Source organism: Anomaloglossus baeobatrachus, chromosome 2, assembly GCF_048569485.1.
Source record: "Anomaloglossus baeobatrachus isolate aAnoBae1 chromosome 2, aAnoBae1.hap1, whole genome shotgun sequence".
In the NCBI taxonomy this organism is placed as follows: domain Eukaryota; kingdom Metazoa; phylum Chordata; class Amphibia; order Anura; family Aromobatidae; genus Anomaloglossus; species Anomaloglossus baeobatrachus.
Genome location: NC_134354.1, coordinates 732,258,591 through 732,269,170, shown reverse-complemented (window position 1 = coordinate 732,269,170; position 10,580 = coordinate 732,258,591). Strand labels below are relative to the sequence as shown.

The 10,580-nt window shown below is 43.2% G+C and overlaps 1 protein-coding gene across 1 annotated transcript in view; it reads left to right on the top strand.

Moving 5' to 3' along the window:
- Nucleotides 1-7,449, top strand: part of NUP58 (nucleoporin 58) — a 136,581-nt gene extending 129,132 nt beyond the window's left edge. Inside the window, exon 14 of the mRNA XM_075337376.1 lies at nt 4,210-7,449. Coding sequence (XP_075193491.1) covers nt 4,210-4,379 — 170 coding nt within the window. The 3' untranslated portion in view covers nt 4,380-7,449. The remainder of the gene's footprint in view (nt 1-4,209) is intronic.
- Nucleotides 7,450-10,580: the final 3,131 nt, after the last annotated feature.

Below are 10,580 nucleotides of genomic sequence, written 5' to 3'. Positions count from 1 at the left end.
ACAGAGCAGTAAGCACAAGTATCAATCAAATAGAAGGGATAAGCATATAGAGGGCTGATCACACTGACCCATAATGGGTACACCATGAGATGTAATGTGCCCCAACGCGCATGTTTCGTTGTCTTCCTCATGGGACCGTGATCTCCTAAGAAGCGCAAAGTCCGGGAGTGACGAACACATAGGCCTTAATAGAAGGCTCATATCTCCTCTCTGTCAGTTTGAGCGATCGGTGGGGGTCTTACGATCTAGACTCCTTCGGATCTGCTTGTAATTATAAGGCCACTGAAATATTTTATTTTTAAAAAAAAAAACTTACAAAAGTTTTTCTTAGTTTAGGTTTAGTTGCTCTTTAAAGCCTTTATACAGCACAGGTAGTGATCGGAGTAACTGCTGAGCACCACCTCATGGGTTGTGCTATCGGGGATGAGGGGGGGGGGGGATGGTGAGGTCTTAGGATCTGGACTATTTTAGAAAGAAAATAGTGGATGCAGGAAAACTGCGTAAAAAGCACTTGTATAACTTTTGTGTTGATTTCTGTGGGGTCTTTGTGTCTTCTACCTCACATGTGCTCGTCCTCCTGGAGCATTGACTGAAATGTATCTAAATTCAGAACTATTAAAAGTAGGAGCTGCTCAGTTCAAATAATCAAATTAGTACAGAATATAAAAACAGCAGCGGTTCTGGGCTGTGGCGCTTCTATTCCCATCTTCCCCACTAATTTCTGACGATTGTTTGGAACCAGCTGACTGCTTCGGTTTTATTCTGCAGCTTTCTTATTCACAGAAAGGACCAATAAGTCAAAAAATTCCATCAATACGACTTTTTTGCATAAATATAACAAATATTTTATTAAATAAAGTAGGTAGCAAAAAAGTGACATATAAAATACAGTGTCAAAGATGTTTACGTAGAACAAAGATCAGGCTCATAAAGGTGTCACTGATGTTAAACACATAGGTCCTCCTCCCATATGGGGAGTAATGTCACAATCAGTAGAGACATGGCCTGCAATAACTCCAGTATAATTAATGAGAGATTGCCCCAATAATATAGCACATAATGCATAGAGTAAACGAGAGGCACATAAGCGTGTATCCTATCGTGGAGGGCTATAGTTGAATGTGAAATCCTCAATACATAAAGGAGTCAGGTCATGAAACAGAGTATCAATTCAAGGGCAGACAGGTAAGAGTAGAAAATGTAAAAAAAAAAAGGGTTTGTTAATCAATTCCCGTCCTAAACTCACCCATAATGGTTTGTGTGGAACCCGAGAAAAACGTGCCCCGACGCGCACGTTTCGCTGTCTTCTTCGGTGGGTCGTGGTGTTGAGGATTTCACATTCAACTATAGCCCTGCACGATAGGATACACGCTTATGCGCCTCTCGTTTTACTCTATGCATTATGTGCTATATTATTGGGGCAATCTCTCATTAACTATACTGGAGTTATTGCAGGCCATGTCTCTACTGATTGTGACATTACTCCCCATATGGGAGGAGGACCCATGTGTTTAACATCAGTGACACCTTTATGAGCCTGATCTTTGTTATATGTAAACATCTTTGACACTGTATTTTGTCACTTTTTTGCTACCTACTTTATTTCATAAAATATTTGTTATATTTTTGCAAAAAAAGTCGTGTTGATGGAATTTTTTTGACTTATTGGTCCTTTCTGTGACCTATGACTACCTCTCCCTTGGTTCTCTCAGATTGTAACAATAGTATTAGGGTGCAGTCTCTACACAATGTTAGATTTGGTGTCACATCTTGCCCTCATTCACATAATTTATAGCTTTCTTATTCAGTGGCATTTTGTGGGGAAAATTTCCCTTTCAAACATAATACAAAAGAATGAATATTGGTATCCAATGTATCCCTATATTTTATATTGAAGCATCTAATGAACATGTGCAAAGGTGGAGGTACCTATCATTGTAAACTGGTCTCTGCTGGTAAAGAAACTGATGTAAAGTCCAAAATGACTCCAGAGACCACCGCATGAAAAATAAATACACCTAACACAAAAATCTAATTTCACTTTTTACAGGTGAGGCAATTTTTCATTATGCACTTTAATTTTTTTTTTTACTTCCCTTCTTCCAAAATCCATATCTTTATTTTTCCATTGACCAATGAGGGCTTGTCTTCTGCTGGCCAAGTTGTAGTTTTGAATGACACAATTTCATTTTGCACTAACAAAACAGGGAAATAACAAACTGGGAACAAATGGTGAAAAAAACAAAATTTAATTCCGCCAATTTTACTTTTTGGTTTTGTTTTTACTGCATTCATCATACAGTAAATACGACCTGAAACCATTTTCCAGGTCAGTACAATTAGAGGTGCTAAATTTGCATATTTTTTTTCCCTCGATTTGTTATAAAAAGAAAAAAATTCAGAATTTTGTAAAAAAAAAAAAAAAAAAAAAAACAAAACTTTGAGACTAGTACCATGTTTATTTTTTTAATAATTTTCAGCTGTTTGAGGATTTTATTATTTTAGCGTGGTGCACTGATGATTTTATTGATACCAATTTGGTATACATACCATTTTATCTCCCTCGGTTTAATTTTTTTTTATTTTATTTTTTTTTTTTAAAAAAACAAGGTGACACAATAAAATTCAATTCTATCGCTCTCTAGAATTTTATATAAAATATATAATATATAATATAATATATAAAATTTGGTATATATGTAAATAATATTTATGTATTTGTATTAGTTTTTTGCATCATCCTGTGTTCAGTTTAAAAGACTGTCAGAGCTTGGCTGTGTCATCTAAATGGTTAAAGGGAACCTGCCACCAGATTTGGGGCTTATAAGCTGCTGCCATCACCAGTGGGCTCTTATATAAAGCATTCTGACATGCTGTATATAACAGCCCAGGCCGCTGTGGAGAACGTAAAAATCACTTTATAATACTCACCTAAGGGGTGGTTCGGTGCAGACTAGTTGGATGGGTGTCTCCATTCTCTGGTACCAGTGCCTCCTCTTTCGGCCATCTTTGTTCTTTTTTTGAAGCCTGGGGGCATGATGCGTCCTACGTCATCCACACTAGCCAGCATTGAGTTCCTTCGCAGGAGCACTTTAATCTGCCCTGAATCAGAAGAAGGAAGACAAAGTTTTCCAAAAGAGGAGGCGCCGATACCGGAGAACGGAGACACTCATCCAACCAGTCTGCACCGAACCGCCCCTTAGGTGAGTATTATAAAGTGTTTTTTACGTTCTACACAGTGGCCTGAAATGCTGTATATAAGAGCCCGCTGGTGGTGGCCGCAGCTTATAGGCCCCAAATCTGGTGACAGGTTCCCTTTAACAGCCGGTGTTGTTAGACACCGGTGTCGGCTATGTAATATAGCCAGCATCTACTGCGTATGGAAGGGGGAGCTGAGCTGCTGAAACCCCTCCACACTTGAGGACTCCTTCCTAGGAATTTTATTAATGACCCAAAGCGGGAGGAGTTTAAAAATGGGTAATTTTTTGATGATTGATTTTTGATTAATTTTTTGATTTTCCTTTTTAAATGAGCGCTTTTAATACATAAACCTAGAAAATCCTTTTGTATTTTCTTGATATATTTTAGGTCAATATAATATAACAAAACTAAAAGAAATATTTCTATAATGCTCCTGAAACATCAAGCGTGCAATCTAGTTTGCAATCCTTTCATGTCAGTGCCATATGTTACATTTGCACAAGTGATGTCTGATCTGTGATGAGTGAAACCATTTAGTTTCCTTTTTTGCTTTCCGATTATTATTTAATTTTGTCCTGTGAGGTTTAAAGTGAACCTGCCACTTAAATTTTTTTTTTTTTTTTTTTAATGGGCCATTTTCTGTGCGAGCTGTGAGTTATTTGGCAGTGTCAACTAAAATCTTTGCTAAAGGCACAAAGTAAAGTAACCCGGTGCCACGATGGTGAGAGCCATTCTGACATTCGTGTCCGAGCCCGGCGAATGTCAGCAGTGAAAGAAACTTCATTTCTTTAAGTGAGGGGGTTCACTTTAAATAACTTTTTATAACTTTTTTTTTTTTTGTGATGTTTTGTCACTCTTTAAGTTTCACACGCCAAAAAAATGTAAGTTGTTCCACAGAGCAAATAAGTGGAGGGAATTGTATCTTATGTTTTGGCTAGAGTTAGTTATTTAGAAGGAAACCCTTTCTCACTTAAATTAATGGTTTCAAATGTATTTTATCCCCTAAAGGATTTGGCAGTTCATCTACATCTGGATTTAACTTCAGCAATCCCGGGATCAATGCATCAGCCGGCTTAACCTTCGGAGTATCTAACTCCTCATCGGCAGGTTTTGCGACCGGATCACAGCTGCTACAGCTTAAGAAGCCCCCAGCTGGAAACAAGCGAGGGAAAAGATAGACGTTTTACACAATATGATGTAGTTAGTACATTGAAAAATATCTATTTTTCTAAACAAGTGCTGTAATTGTTCCCTGAGAGGTTTATAACGTTTTTGCATATTTTTTTTTTTTATTCGTTTTTTTTTTTTACTTCAATTGTTATGTCCAGAAGTCATAAAAGGGAACCTGTCACCAGATTTTTCAACTATAGGCTACGGCCACCACCAGTGACCGTCTATATACAGCATTCCAGAATACTGTATATAAGAGCCCAGACCGCACTGTAGAACGTAAAAAACACTTATTATAATCACCTAGGGGGCGGTCCGGACCGATAGGTGTCGCTGCTCTCCGGTCCGGTGCCTCCTCTCTACTCTGATGGCCGTCCTCCGTCTTCGCAGGCCTGTGTACATGACGTGTCCTAAGTCATCCACCCAGGATGGCATTGTGGTCCTGTGCAGGCGCACTTTGATCTGCCCTGCTGTACTGTAATGCACAGGCGCGATGAAAGGTCAAAGACCGTCCGCGCATGCGCACTACAATAATTTGATCTGCCTACAGAAAAGCAGATCAAAGTGCGCCTCCGTAGGACCACAATGCCGGCTTGGGTGTATGACACAGGGTGAATCATGCCATGGGCCTGCGAAGACTGAGGACGTCCATCACAGCAGGGAGGAGGCACTGGACCGGAGACCAGCAACACCTATCGGACCGGACCACCCCTTAGGTGAGTCCTATAAAGGTGTTTTTTACATTAGAGCATTCCAGAATACTGTATATAAGAGCTCACTGGTGGTGGCTGCAGCTTATAGTCGCAAAATCTGGTGACTGGTTCCCTTTTAATGTATCTGTAGTGTCTTAAGCTGCAAAAAAAAAAAAGTTAGATTGTCTTTATAAAGAATCTTACCCCAGCGGTAAGATATTTCTAATAGAGATTAATTGAACTTTGAAAGAAAGTGTTAAAAAAAGAAAAGAAAAAAGTGCTGTGTTTTTTAGTTATGGTTTTTTGTTCCTACAGTGTGGTACGATATTCTGGTTTCCATATTGTATTTATATCCTAAAAACTCAAAGATGTAGGTTTTTCATGACCACTTTTTGCCAGAGAGCAAGTACTTCACATCAAAATCTACAGGGACCCCTTTAGGCAGATTGGAATACTGCGTCCCCCCCCCCATTAGATCGCATAGTTTCCAGTGCTAAATTCTGACTTGTTAGCAGATTTGGGATCATATATAAACACATACATATGATATACGGAACCACAGAATATACGTGATTCTAGAGATGTTGGGGTATCCCATCCATATGTTGCCCACCACTTTTTGCAGTAGTAAATGGTGCGGGGAGGGGGGTTGAAAGCACAAAGCACTTGGTTACTAGTCACACATGGAAATCAAAGAATGTCTTTTTGGCTATGTGCATATGAGGGGTTTTTTTTTGGAGCAGAAAGTGGCATTTTGGACACCTGAGTTTTTCATGAAGGTTTGGAACAGAAACTAAGGAGAAAAAAAAACTCTTCAAAGCCCCTCAAACATGAAGTTCTGCTCAGGTTTCTCTTAAACTCCGCAAAAGACAGTGTACCTAAGCTAGTGAGATTTGGAAAGTTTCTGCTACAAAAACTCCTAGAAAAACTGCACATAGACTTAAAGGGGTTTTTCCACAAAGTTAATTTCAAAGTTGATTTTAATCAGTAGATCTTGAAATAATAATTTCCACAATTGGATGTGTTTAAAAAAAAAATGTTCATGTGCGTAGATCTTATATATGTGTCCCCGCTATGTACTGTGTAATGGCCGTGTCTGACTGTACAGGAACATGGTCTGATCATACCACATCTCCTGGGCCGGGGAAGATACAAAAGAGAGTATACAGATAACACACAGCATGGGATCAGATCTGATTCTCTGTGAGGTAAAGCAATTTCCCTGCCTTTTTTTTTTTTTTTAAATGTTTTATTTCATAGAATAATTTGCAATCTCAAGCTGTAATGTCTGTATACTTCATTACTTCCTCCCCGACCCAGGAGATGTGGTATGATCAGACCATGTTCCCGTATGGTCAAACACAGCCATTACACAGTACATAGCAGCCATTACACAGTACATAGCAGGGACACATAAGATTAAATATATTAAACAGAAGCAGTTTCTGCAACAAACCGTGTTCTACCTTATAACCAGATAAACATGTCAGCTTAAGTCCTCCTGATGGAAAAAGTGATTGGTGCACAGGGCATAGGAAAAGAAAATCCAGACCAATGTCCAAGGAGTGTAAAGCCACGGCATACACCATCCTATATTCTAAGATGCTTTATTTCATGGTGAAGTGCAGATAAAAATATCAGGGAGAGAGCTGTGTGCAGGCCCCCTAAAGATAACCGACGGCCGTTTCGCACCTCTTAGTGCTTCGACGGGTCCAATCAATTGGACCCGTCGAAGCACTAAGCACTAATTTGCTTTCTACTCCTTGGACATATATAAGATTATCTCAACACAGGGATTATTCCAAGATCAATTGATTAAAATCAACTTTGTGTGAAAACCCCATTTTAAATAGTGTCTGCTCACTCATCTACCTAGTGCATGCCTTATGCAAATGCAATGATATGTGTAGATCCGGATGTGAGTCTTGTCTCTTCCTCTTGTGGTTACAGTCACCGCTTCCCTTTCTGGTCTATGCCCATCCACTTGCACTGTATCGCTGCATTTTCACCAGTCCAGCCCTATGAAAGTGCTGCTTTTTTTTTTTTTTTGCACAAGTCTGCGTACATGGTGTAGACAATAAGACACATATCGGTGGTGCAGAGCCCATTGCCTGTTCCCCAGTTTTGGACACTGAATTCAATTTTCCAGTGATCGATGTCTGTGTATTTTGTATTAAATTGGTAAAAATTATGCCTCTGGGTTGCATGTTCTCACTATGGTGTATGTATATGTATTGCATACTGAATATGTATATGAACAGGAGTTGAGCAATTGTGACCTTTTTTTATTTTTTTGTAGCACGTCTGCTTTTTTTTCCCCCCTCACATATTTTTGTAATATTTCTTTTGTTTAAAAAAAAAAAAGTGATTAAAAATTGAAAGGAGTGCTGGTTCTGAATTACAAAGAGATGTTAGTTGTATGTGAGTGTCTAAAGGATGCACAAAGCCCATTGAATGGGGGTGATAAAGATGGCGCCTATCACTCCGGTTTCCTGATTCCAGCACAATAAATGTAAGTTCTTCACTAGAAAATCAATCTTCAACCACAGGAGAGCCTTACCACATGACTTGGGATATACAGCCAAACCAGAATCTCCATTTGCATCCTTCAATTTTGGGTCTTGACCCTCATCAGTGTAAAGTAGATACTGACAATGTTTTTTTCTTCGGCGCTCCATTGGGAGACCCAGACGATTGGGTGTATAGCTACTGCCTCCGGAGGCCACACAAAGTATTACACTAAAAAGTGTAAGGCCCCTCCCCTTCTGCGTATACACCCCCCGTGGGATCACGGGCTGCTTCAGTTTTTATGCTTTGTGCGAAGGAGGTCAGACATCCATGCATAGCTCCACTGTTTTAGTCAGCAGCAGCTGCTGACTATGTCGGATGGAAGAAAAGAGGGCCCATACTAGGGCCCCCAGCATGCTCCCTTCTCACCCCACTTTTGTCGGGTGTTTGTTAAGGTTGAGGTACCCATTGCGGGTACGGAGGCTGGAGCCCACATGCTGTTTTCCTTCCCCATCCCCCTGAAGGGCTCTGGTGAAGTGGGATCTTACCGGCCTCCAGGCTCTGAGGCCGGGCTCCATCCACAGACCCGGAGATCCTGCTGGAATGGAGCGGAGTATCGTCAGGGACAGGCCCTGCAACGTTAAGGTACTCTGTGTCCCCGTACAGTCTATGCACAGACACACTCCAGCGTTGCTGGGTGTGTTAGTGCGCCGGGGACAGTAGCGCTGCGCGCTTGGGCTTTACTCACTGCAGCTTAGCTGAGTGAGTTTATGTGTCGGGGACTACCGCGCCAGCCGCTGCTGGAGCTGCGGCGCGGCTGAGACTTGTGGTGCGCCGGGGACTTTCGCGCTGCCGCGCTTTTACGGCGGCAGCGCTTATAAATCTAGTCCCCGGCTTCTGCGGCCTAGTTACGTTTCGTTCCCGCCCCCAGCCCTGTCAGTCAGGGAAGGGGCGAGACGCTGTACAATGATCAGCGCCGAGGGCTGGAGTCTTATTTACATACTCCAGCCCTCTCACTGGGCACAGGGGGACGCCAGTTTCCCGCTCTTGTCTGGGGCACGCCTCACGGCCCGCCCCTCTTCACAGGACGCCGGCAGCCATTCCTGCAGGCAATCTAAGCTGGAGAACGGACACAGGCTCTGGGAGATCCAGCAAAGGGATTCTGGCGACCACTTACCCGCTTATGCGGGCGGTAAGCAGCACCTTGGTGCTGACCCCACTATTGCCACAGTGTTTTTTTGTGTACTTTATTCTTGTGCTTATATTTGCAAGACCATACACAGACACACGCCAGCATTGCTGGGCGTGTTAGTGCACCGAGGACAACAGCGCTGCGCGCTTGGACTATACTCACTGCAGCTTAGCTGAGTGAGTTTATCTGTGGGAAACTGCCGCGCTGGAGGCTGCGGCGCGGCTGAGACTTGTGGCTGTACGGTCACTTCTTGGCGATATACCCCTAGATAGCTCTGAGGAGACAACAGCATGTCGTCAGCATAGAGCAAGGGGGCCAAGGCACAGACTTTCTATGCTGTCTGTACCGCACGTGAGGCTGTTTTATCGGCAGGTTCCACTAACCCCTAATGGGTAGAGTCTCTGCTAGTGGGGGCCCAGAGAGGGCCACCTGTGAAACTGTCCAGAGGACAGAGTTTGCAGTTTTTTTGCTGATAAAATGTCTTGGACTATGAACAAAATGCTAGCAACTTTGCAGTCCAAGGCGGTGACTCAGACCAAGGGCATTGTTGAATCAAGGCTCCCCGGTCTCCCTCAGTTGGAACTAATCCGTGCTCCAAGGGGGTCCCATACATTCCAGACTGAAGGCTCTGACACGGACGACAGTCCCAGACAGCCTAAGCGAGCTCGCTGGGAGAGACCCTCGACTTCACACACTGGTCAGGGTCTCAGCGAGAGGTTCTCTGTATGATGAGGTAGCTGGTCAGGTTTCTGATCCTGAGACAGCTTTCATTCTGGATGCCCCTAATGGGACGCCATGGTGAATGGTCTCATAGCACCCATTAATACACTGGTGGCTATTTCTCCCTCAGCCCCTCCAGTGGAGGAGGCAGCTTCAGCAGGAGAAATTCCATTTCAGGTATCCCAAGCGTAAATTAAGTACTCTTTGGCCCTCTCTGACTCAGAGGAGCAGTCCAGAAACGCTACGCTTATCCAGACAAGTTTTTCTCCGCCGCGCCATCCTCCATAGTTGCATTGGAAGATGGGACTTCACTTAAAGATGCCATTGTCAGACAGATGGACCTCTGGTTGAAATCTGTCTATGAAGCTATCGGCGTGTCGTTTGCTCCGGCATTCGCAGCCGTATGGGCGCTCCAAGCTATTTCAGCTGGTCTTGCACAGGTGGACACCGTCACACGTACATCTGTGCCGCAGATGGCGTCCTTAACCTCGCATATGTTTACATTGCGACTTACGCTATTAATGCTGTCCTGGACTCTACGAGCCGTACGTCAGTGGCGTCCGCCAACTCCGTGGTTTTTACGCAGAGCCTTGTGGTTAAGGGAATGGAACGCAGATTCTGCTTCCAAAAAGTGTTTAACCAGTTTGCCATTATCTGGTGTCAGACCGTTTGGTGAGCGATTGGATGAAATCATTAAACAGTCCAAGGGTAAGGATTCTTCCTTACACCAGCCCAGATCAAACAAAACCCAACAGAGGAAAGGACAGTCGAGGTTTCGGTCCTTTCCAGGCTCGGGCAGGTCCCAGTTTTCCTCGTCCATAAGGACTGAAAAGGCTCAGAGGGGTTCAGATTCCTGGCGGGCTCAATCACGCCCAAAGAAGGCAGCCGGAGGAACCGCTACCAAGGCGTTTTCCTCATGACTTTCAGCCCTCTCTCTCCGCATCCGCGGTCGGTGGCAGACTCTCCCGCTTGGCGGCATTTAGCTGCCACAGGTCAAAGACCGGTGGGTGAGACACATTTTGTCTCACATGTACAGGATAGAGTTTTGTTCTCGTCCTCCGGCTCGATTCTTCAGAACTTCCCCCACCTCTCGACCG